This window comes from Paramisgurnus dabryanus, chromosome 2 (assembly GCF_030506205.2).
Source record: "Paramisgurnus dabryanus chromosome 2, PD_genome_1.1, whole genome shotgun sequence".
NCBI lineage: Eukaryota > Metazoa > Chordata > Actinopteri > Cypriniformes > Cobitidae > Paramisgurnus > Paramisgurnus dabryanus.
This window is the reverse complement of record NC_133338.1, coordinates 26,352,508-26,372,832: the sequence shown is the minus strand read 5'-3', so window position 1 is coordinate 26,372,832 and position 20,325 is coordinate 26,352,508. Positions and strand designations below refer to the sequence as shown.

General features: G+C 40.5%; 2 protein-coding genes across 16 annotated transcripts in view; one reads left to right on the top strand and one right to left on the bottom strand.

Moving 5' to 3' along the window:
* The window catches only part of nucb2a (nucleobindin 2a), a 572,456-nt gene that overhangs the window by 333,909 nt on the left and 218,222 nt on the right, over positions 1–20,325 (top strand). The gene's annotated exons all lie outside the window — the stretch shown is intronic.
* The window catches only part of sox6 (SRY-box transcription factor 6), a 204,390-nt gene that overhangs the window by 141,540 nt on the left and 42,525 nt on the right, over positions 1–20,325 (bottom strand). For 7 of the 15 annotated variants that reach the window (XM_073812455.1, XM_073812435.1, XM_073812450.1 and 4 more), the window contains 2 exons: positions 7,061–7,298; positions 3,371–3,581 (listed from right to left, as the gene is read on the bottom strand). In XM_073812455.1, the coding sequence (XP_073668556.1) occupies positions 3,371–3,581; positions 7,061–7,291 (442 nt within the window). In that variant the 5' untranslated portion in view covers positions 7,292–7,298. Of the gene's footprint in view, positions 1–3,370; positions 3,582–7,060; positions 7,299–12,691; positions 13,109–20,325 lie in introns of those variants that run through there. The other 8 variants (XM_073812438.1, XM_073812446.1, XM_073812454.1 and 5 more) reach the window with 7 other exon arrangements.

Here is a 20,325-nt window from a genome sequence, read left to right as displayed (position 1 = left end):
TACACACTAGATATAAATCTGCAAACAATCAATTCAAGGTTGAAAAAGGGTGAGTACAGTTCAACCAAATAAAGAAAGTTAAAGAATCACCCCACTTTATCAAAAAAGGAGCGTTCATAAATGTGCCAGAGAGAATAGCACAGTGTTCGTAAGCGCAACAAAGAAAACAAACAGCCCAGCTGAGGATTCATATATTAAAGTGCATTACTTAAGCACTTTTATAAAGAGAACATTTAATTGCTTGTGATTCCAAGACAAGGTTACCTTGAATCTTTATAATGGACATTATTTTTCTCTTGTCCCATTTATTTATTTTTTCCTCTAGTTAGACACTTTGAACCGACACCTACCATCCAAACAGATCTATAAATAATGTTTTTACAATGCCATCCTTAAAGAAAATTAAAAAACAGCAGCACACATGCAGGCCTCCACGATGGACGTTAAACCCCATACACTGCTTTTACAGCGAAGGTGACTATTTTTAACTTTATGCGGTCCTCTAGACTTGGGCAGGATATTTTCATTCATTAGAGCGGTCACAAGCACTTAAGGCACTTTAAGGATTGTTAGTGAGAGAAGAGATGGAGGGAAGCACCGAGATGACAGTCCGGTCTCACAGACTTGCGGTCCGGTTCTAATAGGTCTGATTGAATTTAAGAGCGGTTGACTCCTAAAGCCCCAGTGCACATTCAATTAACTGTGTGTAAAGACGGGTATGAAGTAGTGTCTCTGCGTGTATGAATGTATGCTTTCAGGAATGTCGCAATTCATCTTGCCTTTATTGAAATCAAAGGACACATTACTCTTTTCTAAACAAGCCGTCGAGCTTGATCGCAATATACTGTATGCAGCCTACACGTTACAGTACATCAAAGACAAAGCATTGCAATTATCCTTGAGCCAAAGTCTCCATGATAAAAAATCAGCTTACTGTGTGCATTTCTGAGCTGGTTCGGGTTGATTTATACTGGTTAGTGTAACATAGCTTTAATAAAATATGTTGATCAACCAATGTGATCTCTCTGATGTAGGTTTGTGTTGCAACGTACAGTATGCAGGCAACCAAGAGGATCTTTATTAACAAAGTTGTTAAAATAATAGTAGAAATTCAAATCAATCTACAAGAGGACCACAGTTGTTCCCCTACAATATTTTCAGCTCATCCATTCCTTGTCTCACGTAACATAATGATTTGCTTTGTCGTGAAATGCTATTGAAGTCATTCAATGGGTTAATCCTGATATTTGGGGTACTGAAGATCCCATCAAACTTAAACATCCTCAAGGATGAAGATCTGTTAACTTTTTTCAACATCTCAATGCAAACTCTGAATGCCTCTGGACTTACTTGAGCTTGGGAACTAATATCTCTGCAGAGAGGGAGTTTGTGGTGTTAGACGCTGAGGCATGAGGTCGACTCGATCTCCATTATTAAGGGAAGATTAACACAGCTGTACCCTAGAAGTGAAGCACCCTCTCCTGTCTGCACTAAACATATGGGGTCCAGCATTATAAGCGGCACTTGACCATTTAAATTACTGCAACAACCGGCCATACCAGCTGGGGCTCATTTGCACAGCACCCTAACCAAATAGGGCTGAAAGGGCATCTTTAAAATCGGCCCATGGGAAACAACAGTAGGAACCCATCACCACCAAAGTTAAGCACACTAAGGAGCACGGAAACTTTCCAATAAAAATATAACAGTTTTACTGTTGTGTCCAATTTATAAAAATGTTGCTGTTGTAAGCCTTTTGTTTTTTAATTGTAAGGAAATGTTTATTTAATGTTTAAAAAAAAAGAAATGAAGCATATATTTTATAAACATATTCAATTCACTGGATTATTTAGACATTACAGACATAGTTATTTAATAAATAAAAATTATCTGCAAAAATGACAAATTATGAAATACACAATTATAAGATATATTACTTTTACGGCTAAATAAGATTTTTGTCATTTCGCCTACGCCTAGATAGCAAGCCACTTTAGATCCTATTTACAAAACTGCATTTTGTTTAATATGGTGCCTTAATTGACAGACAGGCAAATTATAGATATAAATATTTTTAGAGAAAAAAAATCTTAAATCAGTTCACAGAAATTTAGATTGCCGTTAAATTATTTCATCGCACAGACTCTCAAAATGAACCCCCTTTATGATAATGGATGACCTGTCATCATTTTCTATATCAATTATGAATATGAAAATAACAAGTCTATGTATGACTGACAGCCCCTCACTCACATTTATTTAATTTATCCTGTTTTCATATTCAAAATATTTTTCAAACCCTTGGCAATACTGAAATAGACCATAAACAAATACGATTAAATTAATAGGAAGACCTTCCCGGTGAGGGAGGGGACTATTTGAGAAAAAATATTATGGTGTAATTTATTCCTCTGATCAAGTGTTCAAGCTAAGAGCTCCCCAGATGTTTAAATGAGACTGGTATCTCCCGAAGGAGCAATCCTGTCTGAGTGTGCGTTATATTTGATTGTATAGGTTTCTACTTAACACTAATTATAAGGAGAGGAAATGTTTCAGCAGCTCTTTCCAGTATTTGTTTTTCTGTCACTTTCCCTGAGGACTGACTTTCCACTGCGGAAAAATATTAATTATTATTATTATTATTAAAAAATAAAAAAACATGAAATTGAATTACCAATTAACTAAATTCTCCTTTCGTTCCTATATCCATCTTTCTCTAGAAGCTTTAACTGCATTAAATAAATCTTTCAAATAATAAAATTCTTAAACTACACATACGTATTTTATATAGAATTCATATCATAAAAAGTTAATTGCCAAATCCTTGGACAGTTCTGGGCTCTAAACACTTGGAAAAAAAGCCTTTTTGGCACTATTCGAGTTTGTCTGTAGATGAATTTTGCGGCATGAATGCTGTCGTCTGTGCTGAAGAATAAAAAGGTAATGTTCCTGGCGTCAGGTCGTGGCGTGTGTTTTATGGTCTGAGAGTTTGGTTTGGCATGGCCCATAGACCACACTTAAGCTGAGGGGTAGTGCCACCCACTCTTTGTCACACTGGACCCGGTTCAGAACAAACTGGAAACATACTGAAGCCACGTCAGTCCTCCCAGGTTAAATGACTGTGTGTGTGTGTGTGTGTGTGTAGCGGGAAGAGAGATGGATTATGTCGAATGCAAAAGAATACAAAGTCACACAGAAAGAGCCAGAACTCCAGAGAGAGGATGAACAAATGAGAAAAACAGAGCGACTGAAAAGATCGATTCATACTTGGTGAGTTATCTATGTAGTCAAAAACATAAGACATAGGAGATTTGCTCACATATCATTACAAACTTCCCCCACTTATATCATGATACTAAAATTTGCATACCATCTTGCTCTGTCTTTGTCATCTCCTCTAGTTTCTTCTGCTTCAGTGTGTCCACCACATCGGCCAGGCTTCCCTTGCGACGCTCTGGCGTTCCAAAAGCTGAGCTGCTCAGCAGGTCGCCGCGCTCCCTGCCCCCCTCATCTGGCTTGAGTGGAGAGGTAGAGTTATTCCGGAAGGAGTACAAGGAACATACTTTATTGCTGTCCGATTCCTGCAAGAAAACAAAAAGAGTTTGGAAGATTTGAGTTTTGTTTCACGTTTCAAAAAAACATTTCAAAAAGTTTAAATGCAATGATATTATTATAAGATTGTGCTTTAGAAAAAGCCAATAGAAAAAAATAACATATGTTCGATAAAAAAAGCAGCACGAATAAATAGAATAGAAAAAAGCACCATGTGTATGTTTGATGTATGTGTCTTCACAGTTGCTAGCTAAACCAGCCAGCGTCAACCAGCTTCTCCAACTAAGCTCCGAACGTTACGAGTGCGTGTTTGAGACGGGATAGAGAGCTGTGAGATTTGTTAGTACTCTAACTGGTGGCTATTTCTCACTGAACCCTTAGGGCCATCATAAATCTGGACCCTGTCTCAAACGGCTGTTTTTTTGCGGTCCCACCTGCGTGTGGTTTAGTGGTTAACTGGGCTTCTGTTTGCAGCTGATAGTTCAGTGTTCCCTGAGCACTTACGCAGAGGGGAAAACAGAGCGAAACGGGAGAAGCAGTCTGTTTGTTTGATCATACACATTGTCCAGGTTCACACAGTACAGAGATGTAATGGTGAAAACACTAAAACACTGAAGGCTGATAAGTCAAAACATAAACTACAGCTGAACTTAAACTCCTAATAAAAGCACACGTCCGCACTAGTGACAGGTCATGACAGAGACAAGAGCGTGGGAGGAGGATGTGAGAATAAGTTTGCTACATCAGTGGTTATCAAACTTTTTAAGCGTGCGGCCCCCTTTGTGAACAGTGTGCACCTTCATGCCCCACTAAAGAAAATGAATATTTTTATTTTATTTTAATTAAACAAATATATTAAATTATACAACGTATTTCTGTTGGTTAGTAGCCTTATTTTTTTGAGGATTAATTACACATAATTTATGATAAATTAATGTATTTTATGAAATATCAAAATTGGGGCACCCCTGGTACCATCTCGAAGCCCCCTGTGGGCCATGGCCCCCAGTTTGAGAACCACTGTGCTACATCGCTGCAAAAATCAAAGAGAAAAAAAGGCAGGTGTATGAAGCACTGGACGGAGACAGGTTGCCTTTGGCATTTGTGCAATGTGATTTTTTGGCAGAGGCACAGGCAGTGACAACACACACAGACTGTGTGTACTGGAAGAGAAAAAAAATAATGTCAAAATTAAGATCTATTTTTAAATGGCTTTTCTAACACGTAACAGTTATATTAAACAGAGACAGAACAGAGACTTTTACTTAGGTCTCACAATTTTCTGATTTTTCTTCTAAATAAAAAAGAAAACTCATTTGAAAAACTTGGCTCAGATTTGCAAAGATACCAATGTCTACAATCAAAAGCATCAAATCTTTATCTACATTAATAGATATCTACAACAAGATCTCACAAAGTTCCGTGGGATTGTTACTGAATTGTTTGCCCATTTTTCTGTGGCATTCTCACGGATCTCCGAATTTTTCCGTGGCCTCACCACCTATTCCGTGGTATTCTCATGGATTGGTTACTCAACTGCTTTTTCCTATTTTCAAACATTGTCGCTGTGGTTTAGGGTTAGATTTGGTGTTTTTGTTAGTATGTCACTTTAAGTATTGGTTTATATAATTTTTCCTAATTTATTCTTTTATATTTTCTTAACTTTAAACAATTGTCGCCTGGCGTTGGGGTTAGAGTTGAGTTTGGGTAAGGATGTCATTTTATGTAAATCTAACCCTAAACCGAAGCGGCAATTTTAAGAAAATAGGACAAAACAGTTGAGTAATCAATCCGTGAGAATGCCACGGAAAAGAAAGTCCGTGGTGGGGCCACGGAAAAATGCAGAGATCTGTGAGAATCTGTGAAAAATGAGCAAAACATTCTGTGACTATCCCACAGTAATTCGTGAGATCAGGTTGATACCTACATTATGTTATGGTTATGGCAAATAATTTTTGCTACTTAAAAAATAAATAAAAAAACATTAAGAATAAAACAAAATTGGGGTAAGAATTTCAAAGTTAACCGACCTATAAGGAGGAACCACTAAACAATAAAATTTTCCTCTTTGCCATGCAAGCCAAGCATGTAAATAAAACTACAATTATCAATAAAACCCACCTTGGTATTTTGATGGTACAAAGTTTCTTTTTTTACCATCTACCCCTAAAATATATCACTAAAATATATAACTAAAACCCACACACAAATAAAATAAAGCACAGGATTTACTGCTTACTCCTCTTGAAAATCAAAAAGAAACGAATAAGAAATCATATTATGGAGCCTATCATTATATCAAGAGGAACGTATGAGATTATTCTCTATGCATCCAACCAAAAGTTATTTAAAATGCTTTTCTAATTAAACCAATATAGTAATACCGAATCCCTTTGAATTTACATGTGAGAAACAGAACCGGAAGAACCACGCAAAATACATCAACAGCCCCGTGGGGTGTTTGGCAAAGCCACCTGCATGAGCTACACACACAACTGTTCCTGCTTCTTGCTGTCGCTCACTTTTAAGATCTTGTGCCCACTAGTGAAAAATCTGCAATTTTGCTGTGAACGATACAACTGTGAATGCATTCTTCCATCCCTTATGACCGAATTTGGTGATTATGCCTGTGAGGTCAGTGTCCTTGTTCTGGCTAATTAAAATGGGGTCTGGATTGCGTGCGGTTGGGGAGTCCAAACCTTGGGGCCTGTCTCTGTCACCTAGCTCTAGGCCAACAGCAGCAGAGCGAGGGTTAATGGAGAATTCCCTTTTACAAGCACTGAACAATAAGTGGCTGTCAGTCTTGCGTCTGGGCCCTTTGCCTCATGGTCTGGAGAGACCACCGCTGAGAATCGGGGGAGTTTGTGTGTTTGTAAGCGCAACGGAGTTGTTCCCTCAAGTTCCCACTCCCGTTTTTACTTTCTCATTGTCTGTCTATTTATAGATTCATAAAATCGCTCTGACGTGAAATGAAATTCAATACGTTGTTCTCCTGCACTTTTACAGTGTGAGGGATCTCCAGGCACTTGTGGGGGCTTAGACTTCAAAGCCAAGTGCTTGGCGAATCGCAAAGTCTTAAGTCTTCATTCAAAAGTGTTCCAGAGAGGCATGCTCTGTTCTGGTTGTGTCCTTGGGATGTGTATTCTTCTCAGCGGGAGTTCAGAGCTTGTGTTTTTTTTTGTTTTTTTTAAGAATACACAGTGGCATATTTCTGCAGAGTTTTACTCACTTCACCAATCTCATGAACGGATTTTTGTATGTTAAGGCTGTGATGTAAAATGATCGCCGTCGGAAAATATCTGTAGAGCGCTAAAGTTGTAGACGAATCATCAGAGCAGACAGTTCTCTTTTTAAAACCCTGCCAAATATTTTTAATAATGTGACCTTTCATCTACAACTCATTAGAAAGTTAAAAACGACGCATATCCTGTGTTAGCACACGTAAATGAGCTTATATGAAAAGTTAAATGAGCACATCGCTGGCAGCAGTACTGTGCAAGGCTCTCACCATGCGCTGCTGGGCCGACAGCAGACTGTCCCAGTCGGATTCGGGCGGCACGCTGCTGCTGATTGGCGGTAGCTCCTCCGGAGGAGGTTTGTTGTGGATCAGACTGTGCAGAGGAGGAGCCAGCGCCTCTAAGTTCTCCTCTTTTTCCCAGGACATGCGCTCCTGATTCACTCCATCCTCACCTCCGTCAGGGGTCGTGGTGAACGGGGAGGTGGCTTGCTTGGAAGACATGATTCTGCTGAGAGAGAGGAATAAAGACTTATAAGATGAATTCAGCAACACATAAATATCATATTAAGTCCAGAGAAAAAGTGTCAAAGACAGAAAGATCAGTTAGAAAACCCTAATGTTTTATTTCCTCTGTATCACCACACATTTCATTTCACTCACACCAGCTTCGGCTCTCACATCACATCAAATATATGAACTTGGCTGCCATTCTGAGTCTCCGCGCACTGTCTAACTCCAGGATTGGACCGGTATCAGAGCAGGGGAGATCCTATCAATGGCTCTTTGCTCTGTGCTTCCTCGGCACAGGAGAAACGCAGGCACTGAGGTCCTTCTTAATCCTTTGTTTAATGTAAATGGATGTACTGAGCTACCACTGGAGAGCTGCCTGAGGCAGACCCCATCTCTCCCGCCCTGTGCCTGATTACCGCGCTAAGAGGGTTACCATACCATATAACACGCTCTCATTAAACCGACCACAAAAAGAGCTGTGACGTTCAGAAGCTGACATTTAACGGGATCTCAATCATTACATTTATATTAAGTCCATAAATGTCCTAATGTGCTAGTTTTCTTCATTTTGTCAAAGTCATGTGTAATTGTAAGTTGTGCTGTTCTGCTTTTGCAATTGTAAGGATTCATTGGAAACGACCGTGATTGCGGCTGGAGGAAAGTCATTTTTTTGTAAAAATTATTGCGACGTTCCATTCAAGGCTCAAGAATGAGTAAATCTGAGTGTTTCTCCAGTAAAATGAACTTCATTTAAAAAGTGGATAAGATTCAAACCAGGCAGTTAAATAAAAAATATATACAAATTAATGGAATTACAAGAAAACTAAAAATCGGCCTTTACAAACATAAATCGACAGGTCATTTGTGTTTATATAACAATTACTGAACTTCTACTCGCCTTTGCATTGTCTGCTTTAGGACTCGATACGCAGCATTGAAAAATATTATATACATATGGCCATTTTCTGAGCAGACGGGTGTTACCCATTGTCTGAATCTGAATTGACCATGGAGTCTGCAGCAAGACTCCATGGCAAGACTTGGAGGAAGTCAAAACGCTGCTGCTAGCCGCATTAGCGTGGACAAAGGGCATGGACATTCTAGGTCAAGGGCTGCAGGTGAGCTAACGTCCTTCTACTGCACACAGAGACTGCTGGGAGATGCAGGCTGGGTAATGAAGGCTTCCCAAGGTGCCTCCAGAACTCCACGTCCCAGCCCTGCCAAGTTTTTCAGCATGGGGCTCATCGTGGGACGAAAACAAATTTGACACAGAGAGAGATTATTTTAACACCAAACTGTGAGTTAATCTGTTCACGTGCACGCGGCGGCCGTACACTCCGGCGCATGAGGGATGTGTGGCTTGCAACGGGCTGTCAGGCCCAATTGCTCTCAGGCTCTTTAAAGTATGAGTACTTCATTTGAAGACGTGCCATCAATTTGCACACATGGCTGGGCACTTAAGCCAGCTTACACTCTCAATATGAATTGTTTTATGTAGTTTGGTAAGTGAGCTTGAAAAAAGGCCCAACACTGGTCGTTATTATAATTGTAATGCCCTTGATGTAGCACGGCAATTTTACGATGCTTACCGAAAATTCAAATACATCCAAGAGGTCTTAGATCAGTTTGGACAATGGAAGTCAATGGAAGTCAATGGAAGTTAATCAAGCAGGCTACCGCAGCTGTGCAAACACGCTAAATCTGTTAGTTAGCGCAGGGGAAGGCACCAGAGACCCAGACCGTTCCTCGCCCCTATTTTCTTTAGCAAGACTGAGACCTCAATTTTAATCAGCCAATAAATTGTTTCCTGTAATTATATCAAACAGAAAGTGATCTCTCCGAAATTGTACAGCGCTAATTGAAAATCAAAATTAAGAGCAAAGTTCAGAGCGCAGAACGGAAGGGGTGCGCGGGCCCCGGCGCGGCAGGAGGAGAAGAACGCGAGGAGATGCGCTACAAGGGAGACATCTGCGATTCTGCTCCTATTTTTTATTCATGGATCCAAAGAGCCAGGGCTTCCAGCACAACAACCCCCACCTTTATCTTCAATGGAGTGCAAGCGAAACAAAGCACTTCTTTTGTATTACATAGTAAATCAAGTGGTATTATTTTACCTCTAAAATATTCAGTCTCTCAGGCCTTCCCCACAAGTCTCTAGCCATCAGTCAAACTGCTGAGGCATGATAGCGAGAGAGAGAGAAGCTGACTCCATCCTCTTGTAACATGTGTCTACAGCAATTTTATTCGAAAACGCAACAGATCTGAGCCAGGGCCCCGTAACAGTATTTGTCAGTTGGAGTTAATAATTCATTAGGAGAGCTCGGAGGGCGTCTCAGCTTGTGTGCACAGCCTGCATAGAGTGCAGAGAACTGGGAATGGGTTCATGCACCGTTCCCCCCAACCATAACAATCCCCCCAGCCAACCCCAGGCCCCTCGGCATACCACCCGGCTAATCTGCACCCACAGCTAGCGACATTGGAAAATGGAACAATGTGGACGTCATTTAGTTGGAGTACATTAAGGAGGGCTGATTCCTAAATGGGTTTTCCTTAAAACACACTTCAAAATCATTTAATTCCTCGCTACGAGCTATAAAACAAGAGCGTGTTTGGTGTATTACAGAGGAGGAGCCGCCGAATGTGTAAAATAGCTCCGGCGTGAGATACGGCCGTCATATTTCATCAAATTAAATTTTGGTTTACGCGCTTAACGCGTAACGAAACTGTCCTGTGAGCCACCGTATCGCTTCCTTTTATTCCTATTAATAATTCAATCTGTTTCTACAGTAAATATATCTGATTCATTGCTCTCTGTGCATATTAAGCAGGGAATATATCAACTAAGCCAGAGTGGCCTCATATGAATTCCTGTCAGCCCTCTACAGCCCAGGCCCGATTACACAATAACAATGGACAGCTAACAAACCAAACCAATCAATAAGCGTATGGCAGCATAGCTTGTCTTTTCCAGTAAGAGATAGAGAGAGAGAGCGAGTGAGGGGAGAGAAAGGCCCCATATATAGCTGACAATATTGCAATACGTTTATGAGGATTAGGAGTTAAGTTCTCGCCGTGAGTTCTCATGTAGCCCGGAATGCTTCGACTCATGAATTGTTGCCACTGCTAATGTTTCATCGCGCACAGACCTCTATTTAATTGCTCGGTGCCATTACAAGATGTTACCCCACCCACCCGAACACACACAAAAAAACACCCCGCGCTGGTGTTCCTCAGGGGGTCTCATGACCGGGGGCCATGTGTGTTGGGATATCCACTTTCGCCCCTTCTCAATAGTTAGAAGCCCCCCGCTCCTCTGTCTCTGCCATGTCTTTCTGTTGCCCTTTTATAGACAATGGTGATAAGTAACTCCTGAGCTATGGTGTCAATCCTGCCCTGACCCACTGTCACCCCATACCCCCCCCCAAAAAACTAAAAACCCCACAGGCACAGCAGACCCCCTAAATCACCAGTCACTCCTGAAAGGAAATATTAGAAGGCCAGTTTTCTCTCCAGCGCCACCACCCAGACCTGTATGAAGAGAAATAATCAAATAAAAGTGCCTAAAACAAGGGGGGCATTGTTAAGGGAGCTAACGATGGGTGAGCTAAAAATGGCAAAAGCTGCTTTATGACAAGGCTTCAAGTTTCCATGGGTAACGGCACACATACGTGCGCATTCACACTCATGAAAACTCACACACACTTTTACTTATAATAACAAGTAAGTCAAAAAGCTAAATGTTACAGTAACTCCCAAAGAGGAAAAGAATATAAAAAGAGGTTGCTATAAAAAAATAAGTTTTAAAATAAGTTTTTCAAGTATAAAAGAAAGAAGTGTTGCCTGAACGGAAACAAATGAGAGTTGTGTTGAATTCCTGACTAGTGTAAATGCGGCAAGGTTTATTATATATTTTTATGAATTATGTCTGTACGGATAAATGTGGTGTATAAACAGACTTTTAAGTTATAAATGAGCAAACACGACCAAAGTGAAAAAAATATATAAAACAAACAAATAATTTTAAAAGCTCTTCTAACTTCTAAATATTGATTTATTTTCTGTACTTTTTTAACAACAGCACCTGTTGCAGTCTTAATGGTTAGCAAGCATACAATTACTAATGCAGGGCTAATACTTATTAATACTTTTTTATATATTTTGGGAACAATTCTAAAGCGTAAAATTAAGATATAAATCTCATTCATCAATAATAAACTTTACAGCAGAGAATTCTGTCCATGAAATAGTGGAGAGCATTAAACAAAGTCAGATGTGTTTGTGTGACTGTATCTCTATCAGTAAATCACACAGGTGACACAGCACAGATTTGCAAGGTCTTCACCTCTTATAATCAACCCTCTGTTACCTGCGAAACCTGTGCTGGAAAATTATCATCCCCGATGTAGCTGTTTAGCACCTTCGAATTATCACCTTCCATTGTGCCTGTGCAGCCTTACCATGCATGAAGAAAAGAACGTTCCCTGTCTGATCTTATGTTTAGGAAGTGCAAGAAGATAGTCGGAAAGCAGTTGCGTATTGTATCTGTTTGTTTTGCACTTCACTGGAACTTCATATAAAAGCGTCAGACATCCATAAGCAGACAAGACATTTTTTTCTATTATATTCCCCATCTACATGAAGCAGCTGATAAACAAGGTATTGTTATTTTTGTGCTTAGTTATTATAATATCAACAAGTTTGTATTAATATTATGCTAACAACAAACCAACAATAACATAAAATAATAATAATATTTATTGTATAATATTAACTTTTAAAAACTATTATTATGTTTTATTATTATGTATATATGTGTGTGTATTATTATTATTATTATTATTATTATAACTACTACTACTTATAATAATACTAATAATAATAATAAAAATGCAGAATGCTGAATATGCTGACTTTTTTAATTGCCAAACTTGTCATGAGCTAACACATTCTGTTAAATAAGATCTTATGTACAGTTTTCTTCAGTATAAATAAATGTTAGACATTTAATAGTCATTTGAAGAGTTTGCCTGAAAGAATTTAAATCTCAAATAATTAGTTTAATTGCACTCTACGAATATTGACCTCCAACCCTTCAGAACTCAAGTTAGAACAGTTTAACATTCAAACAGACATTTCATCTGCTGCTCGGTTTGATATCTAACACTTAAATCTAACTTTAAAAGGAGATGTTACTCCACCACAGTCTTTTCATACTGCATTCAGACTGTAATTATTTCCCATTCAAACTTCTGAGAAATTAAAGAAATCATTTCACATCTAACAAACAGATGGTCACTTCCACTGGCAAATTAACAAACTCTGTGCACGGTCCTCATTGTGAACGAGAGAGAAGTGTGAGAATGAGTGCGTATCGGGTCAGTTTACACTCACATATTGTCCCTCTGTGATCTTCTGTGTTCCTCAAACATCACTTCAGAGCTGGATGGCATCACATCTCCCTAAATCCTTCCCCAATTTCTCATACACAAGCTCGCACAAAACCCAACACATCGAACGGCGCAGCTCCGCTGACACACAGCGCGCACCCAGACGCACGCAGAACGGCACGACCGGCGGAGCAGCTGTTACAGTATGCTCCTCTGCTCACACACGCAGTCTCGTTCCCAGCGTGTCTCCGCTTGGTTCCCGTGCAGCCGGAATAAGGTTTAACGCGGATCTCTGTCTCAGAAGTTCGTGGCCTTACAGTTCCCGAAGTGCCTGGTGTCAGTGCTACAGTTTAACAAACTTTACAGCCAGTGAAGGCATCGAGCAACACAGCCTATTTGCTGAGCAACAGTGGAGCTTTGTGGTTTCCCTCACAGTTGACAGTAAGTTATGATCCCTTTGTGAGTCCAGGGGAAGGAAAACAGAGATCAGTATTTGGCAGGAAAATATAATACAGAATTCTCCTGTCTGTGGAACCTGAATTCTTTTTTCTTTCTTTCTTTCTTTCTTTCTGTTTCTTTCTCCCTTTCCTCTCTCTCACTCTCTCTCTTTCTCTTTTGTGGAAACAATCAAGCATTGTCGGGGGAAAGAAAAGCAACTCTGACAGATGAAATATAGTGTGGGCCCCTTTTTGGAAAAACAGTAAACAAAGCACCATTCAGGGACAGGTCCCCTCTGTCATTTATAAAGATAGTTTTCTTCAGAGCGCTGGACTTTATAGCAAAAGTGTCAACAAATCGAGTGTAAAATCTCCCACAGTCAACTGTTACGAAAGAGAGACGGAGAAAGAGAGAGGGGGGGGGAGAAAGAGAGAAAGTAAAGTGAGACCATTAAGGAAAGAAGAAGCAGAGGGGGGACTGTAGACAACACAATAAACATATTTGAAAAGATGAATAAAAATGAAGATAAAAAAGAATAAAGAAACAAAGACACAAAAAAGAAAGTGACAACCGAAAAAAAAAAGTTTTTCAAACTAGCCAAAAAGGGGACAATGGCTAATTATGAGGGAGTAATTTTGCCGCCAGAGGACTGCAGAGAATGAATGGACGCATGAAAGGCTGAGGGCTATTCAAACCCGTGTCAGTGAGAACTGTATGCTTACAGTCTACAGCCTGGAGCTCATGAGGTCATCACTGGCAATCAGTGCCCAGAAAAACTTGGGCTGGTACAACTGCCGCTCGGACATCTGGAATGCCGGCACACAGTGCCCTGTTTTCTCCAGCCACTGTCCCCCAATTCCTTTCTTTTCCAAAAATAGGAAGCGTTTTTCACCAGTTGCTAGTCAACCAAATAGGAAAATTTGCAGTGTCTTAAAAGAAAAGCTGTTTTGTTCTCTTTCATTCTCATCTCATAAATACAATTTCGGTGGGGGAAGGAAACTAAGGAAATTACCTTACGCTGCTTAGATTGAGTTGCGCTATTCCGAGTGGACAACAAACAGCTCATTGGTTACGGCTAGCTCCACCCCTGATTTTCTGGTAGTATTTTTATTTAATTCTTTTTCTCGCCTTTTTCTTTCTTCTGAGGACAACAACCTAAACTGCCCTGGTTTCTGATGCATGCTTTCTCTGGACACCGCAAGCAGTGTTCTCTCTCTCTCTCTCTCTCTCTCTCTCTCTGGGTGACAAACTGTTTTTTTCCTCTTGCTTGTGTAAAGGAGGAGAGGAAGAAAAAAAGTCTTTAAATGGAAAGGGATGAGCATTGCGAGAGAAACCACAATTCATGAGACACGTCACTCGGAAAATCAAAACAGGGGAAGTTCATTCGCTCCACCCGGATGAGGCCATGTAAAGATGGCTGACGAATCACAAAGGTCAGCCGGGACACGACTCCCGAGATCTACGATTAAGCCTTATTATGTCGGGCCAAGTGACACTGATTGCCGATTTAAACCTCTGAAACTAATTCATTCGCCCCCGTTCGGCGTTAAAAAAAAGCATGGGCAACAGCGTGTGGCCAGGGTGACAGGTCGGACGAAGAGGGCTGGATAAAAACACCCCGCTAAACGAACGGCTGGCACTCATGTCTGTCAGGAGGTGGTTAGGAGTTCCCCACATGACTGACAGCTGATACAAAAAAAAAGACGAGGGCAGACGAGACGATGAGAGTGTGGGTCCGTCCATCGATCTGTGTAATTGGCGCGAAAATCTGGCTCAGGGAGTACATGAAGGGTTGGTGTTTTAGCAATGCTAAAAAGAAGCAGCCCACAGAGCAGCGCGAGGAAAAAACGGCTAAAGTGAATATGAAAGAGCCTAATAAAACCAGGAGCTGACAAGCATGGTTGAACAGAAAAATGTGCAGCAGATTTGTATCCAGGCCAGAAAGCGGGCACATTACTGGATTAGCCGCTGACTGATACAGAAAATGTCTCACCCGTCCTGCTATTAAACCATATGTCCGACTGCCCGCTTTTCAAGAGAAACAGTGCGCTAGTGTCTTAAAAATGTTCTCAATAAACTGGAATAATATCTGACTGGAAAGGAAATTCCCTGTTTGGTCAGTGACAGGCTTCCTCAGCGTCAACCTTACGAAGGTCCACCAAGTTTGGTAACGCGATCTGCGCAGCATCCGCAAACGATCAAAACTTAAGTTAAGTCATGTTGACTAACACCTTCGTCTGCGCATCACTCTTTTTCTCTGTTGTTTCTCGCTCTATTCCTGGCACAGGCAGGCGTATGCATCATGACGGCTTTCAGAATGAAATCATTAACTTAATTGGCTTCTTTTAAAAAACCACAAGTTTGCGACAAGGGTTGTGTGTATCTGTCTCTGGCTGCCGTCCATTGCTTTTCGGTTCCCATGCAGGCCAAATTCAGCCTCTGTTGTGGTTTGCTGTCACCACAGCCATCCCGCGCCATGCGGCCAGGGCCGGGCTCCACGACTGGCTCGGGCCCCTTATGAAATAATCGTGTAATCTCAACCGTGCTCCCTAAAAATGGCAAGCCCTGCCAGCAGCACAAAGAGGCCTTTTGTGTGCCCGTATGCGTGTGTGTGCGTGCTCAATACTGACTGTATGGATCATCATCCCTGAATCAATCAAAAACACATTAAACAAATACACATTTTGAGCCGAGGGGTTGTGGGAAGTGAGCAGTGAGCAAATTAACACAGCTTCTGTTTGTCATCAAATGCACAGCGAACAGGAAAGCTAACATATTTATGACCGAGAACACGGCGATGTGTAAAATGTTTTTCAGACAAAGTTGAGTGTACTTAAACATAAAATTGAAAGCCAACTACAGTATATAGCAAAAGACAAAAGCAAATCATGTCTCCGGAGAGCATGTGCCCTCTGACAACGAATCTCGGAAAAAGAAACTACTGTAGTAACACTGTATCTGGCAGGGACACTCTTAAATAAGCAAAGCAAACAGAGGAAGGTAAATAGGTAGCGAAGGCCAGACAAATATTTGATAAGCGGATAGGTATTGTGGCAGTGTGGAACGTGTGGCATGGCTCTTCCCACTCCTCCCCTTTATATCTCCATCTCTCTCCTCCTCACCCCATTTCAAAGTGCGAGGCAGCAGATGTGCGTTTCACAGCCTGCCGGGTGTGCAACCAATCTGCAAACAATAGCAAGCCCCTGACAAAGGTCATTTTTCGCAATCCCCACGTTATCAGGAACGAAAAAACAGGGAGCACGCAGCCAGCCCACACAGTCCGACATCGTGTGGCACCCCAGCGTCAGCGTGTAACCTCTCCACAACACTGCTATTTGAAACCTCTTAATAAGCCAATTACACAAGTTTAAGCCACCTCTTTGACCTCAAGTTAAGCTAACAGTTGGTGTAAACAAGTGCAATCCTATTAACCTAATAACATACATTGAAGCAGACTGCAGCAGTTGAGGCGCTAAAGCCTCTTTGAATCTTAACTACAGCGAGTTTGGTCCGAGCCGAGTGCCGTGGCCATGAGCTTTGTGGGTCATAAGTTAATCCACGGCAGTTATTAGAGCACTCGTCGAGAATGAAGGTGATATTATGCCTTTTCACTTATGCGCTTAAAAACAAACACGTCCCCTGTCATTACATTAATACACATTTAAAGCAGGAACCTCCTGAAATGAACACTAATTACAGCATAAATAGACCCCATAATCCACTAGTTACAAAGAAACATAAAGAGCGTCTTTTCCCTTGCCAACACTGCAACTAAACAATTTAGCATTGTGCCTGATGAGCCAGTTTCATTTACTTCGCCGGCACTTAACTTTCTAACTGTTCCTCTCATCATCATTGAGGAAAAAAACAAACTTTGGGATTTATTTTTTATGAATTCGACTTCTAAGTGTTTCTTCTCGAAATCGAGAGCTGCATTATTTATATAAGTGCCGCATTTTAAAGGCGACAAACAACGCGTTTTATGCAGCGTAATGCTGCAGATGCTCCTTGTGTTTTGTTCTGATGTCACCTCCACAGCAAATGGAGACAGTTTTAGGGTAAATATTTAACGGTGGGCCATTTAGCCACATACAATTTAAGCATGTGTATGTGCGCTAGAAAACGTTCCCGCCAGGAGTCGTTTCTGGGAAGATAATAAATAAGTCAGTCCCACTTCATAGACTGTTTTGTTTTATTCTAGTGCGATTGTGTGAGCCATTTAAGCTCATTTGACTGTAATGGTGTAATGCTAGAGGCATACATGTATTCAAAGCATCGTAACTGCTTCTTGATAAGAGCGACCCCCTCGGGTTGAGGTTCTCGGGTGTTTCTATTAGACGTCAGAAAATGAAGCAAGCCCAGAAACAAGAGTAAAGCGCTTAAATAAAATGCTAACATGCTTTAAAAGGTCTTAATTATTTAAAGGAAAGGATTAGCCTTTAATACTTTAGGCTCCCAATAGTTGGGAGATTACATTTGAATATACATGCAAGAATTACATTTGAGAGATACATGAGGGAGAGAATTGAAATAACAGCTCACACAACGCTGATACAACATATGAAGAGCACGGATGAAAAAGGTTCTAAACGTCATAAATGAGAGCACGTTTTATATGTTCATCAAATACCTTCGCTATAAAATTCCGGCCTTAGGCTAATTCCGAAAAAACGGCATTGTGTTCCATGGGAAAAAATTTAATACTGCTTTTTATAATATTTAGAGGGGTCTTTTTTAAGATGTAAAATAAATCAATGGTGTCCCCAGAGTACATATGTGAAGTTTTAGCTCAAAATACCATACAGATAATTTATTATAACATGTTAAAATTGACACTTTGTAGGTGTGAGCAAAAATGTGCCGTTTTTGGGTGTGTCATTTAAATGCAAATGAGCTGATCTCTGCACTAAATGGCATTGCAGTGGTTGAATAATGCAAATAAAGGCGCAATATTATCCCCTTCTGACATCACAAGGGGAGCAAAATTTCACTTTCACGTGCTTGCAGAGAATGGTTTACCAAAACTAAGTTACTGGGTTGATCTTTTCACATGTTCTAGGTTGATAGAAGCATTGGGGACCCAATTATAGCACTTAAACATGAACAAATTCAGATTTTCATGATATGTCCTCTTTAAAGGGGCCATGACATTGAAATCTGACTTTTTTCATGTTTAAGTGCTATGATTGGGTCCTCAGTGCTTCTATCAACCTAGAAAATGTGAAAAGGATCAACCCAGTAACTTAGTTTTGGTAAACCATTCTCTGCAAGCATGTGGAAAAATAGTTCATTGAAATGTGGCTCTCCCTTATGATGTCATAAGGAGCTCTTATTATAATAATACCGATCTTAATCTGCACTATCCAACCACAGCACTACCATTTAGTGCAAAAAGGGAGAGACAGAGAAAATAATTCACAGCACAATTGAGTTTCAAATTCAACAAACCACCATCATTGTGATCAGTGTTTGCACTTCATCCACTCATTTGGATATTAAAGGACACACCCATATTACAGGACACACCCAAAACGGCAAATTGTTGCACACACCTACAAAGTGGCAATTTTAACATGCTATAATAAATTATTTTTATGGTATTCTGAGCTAAAACTTCACATATGTGATCTGGGGACACCAAAGATTTATTTGACATCTTAAAAAAGTCTTGTGACATGGCCCCTTTAAGTAAATAATAACATAATTTGAATTTGAACAATTTAACATTCAACTTCAGCAGCTATAACTCCAACTGACTTGGCTTGGGGTGAAAGGAAAAAATTAAAAGTTTCTGACTGACAGGTTAAGTAATTTAATGCTACTACTTCCCAGGGCCCTCCACTTTTAAGGCTCGGAGTATCTCTTTGCCAGTTAGTGGGCATCTGTCTGTCTCCTGCTTTCTCTGTAATGTGGTATGTCACATTATGAGCTCCGGAGTCAAGTGTAGATTACAGAACTCTGTACAACCCTTGCTATTAAACTGTTGGGAGAGCCTCTCAACATTCGCAGGCGGACAGGAGGTGTGTTTATGTGTATGTGAGTGACTGTGTAGTGGACCCAGAGGCCAAGATTTAGGCAAGCTTGACAGGCAACAAAGTTCAAGCACTCACTTTAAGCTCTGAGCAAAATCTCCCACTTTATTTCTTTGCCTTACCAACACCCCTTCTGAGGGTTTGCATCATGGTCCCTGAAGCAGGGAAGCCGTGTAGGGAAAATATGTCACGTTGAGCAAAACTCCCAACATTTAGCATGTTTACAAAGACTTCACTGTTCATAATGCTTCAACAGATGGGAAAACTCCATCATATAAGGCACTAGAACAGATCTTATGGCACAATAAAAAAAACTGGCTCAATTCTTAACAGGACCTAGTCGTACAGAACTTGCTTAGTACTGATTATTTGACTATATGTTTATGCAAACCACCAACTAGTCAAGAAAAAAAAAATGCAATTTTGCACATCCTTATAACGCACATGCATGCAGACCTACACTAGCCACTCAGGGAATGAAACAAAAGCAGCGTAACGGGACTGTGGAGGTCTTAATTGAGTTCACCCTTTTCGAGCTTACTATTATTTACAGCTAATGGCATCCAGTGGCCCTCTCTCATTACTTGAGTGGGTCTTGAACGAGCCTCTTGTTTGATACAGTTAGAGTTAATGCACTATGAACAGATACACTGCTAGTCATCAGCGATCTGCATATTCAATAACTTCCGTAATTACAGGCGCAATTCATCAGATCCAATCTGATTGCAGAGGGGAAGCGAGAGAAAGAGGTTTGATTCCTGGAGGACACAAGCCTAATCACAAAACTAACATGATAATTGAAATCTAAATTGAAAGGGTTGGTGAGCCATGCACAACTGTGTCAAGGCGGAGAGGACGGAAGTACTTGTGGCTTGAAAGCAGAGGAGAGGAATAAAAGATGCTGATGGAGGGGAAAAGAGGGAGAGAGGAGTGAAGTTTAAGTGCATCACAGGGCAGTTCTCCTATAAGCTTCACTGTGTTGCGTGCCATACTGGTCAATGGGTCTCTTCACTAAACATGCGTACACACAAATATGTTCGTAAAATGTGCGTACGGACGTTTTAACTTACAAATCATGATTCAAGAAAAACTTTCATACTAAAATTTCTTCTAAATGTTTGCAAAAACGTAACAACTTAGACCACACGTGCGCAATAATCATGAACAA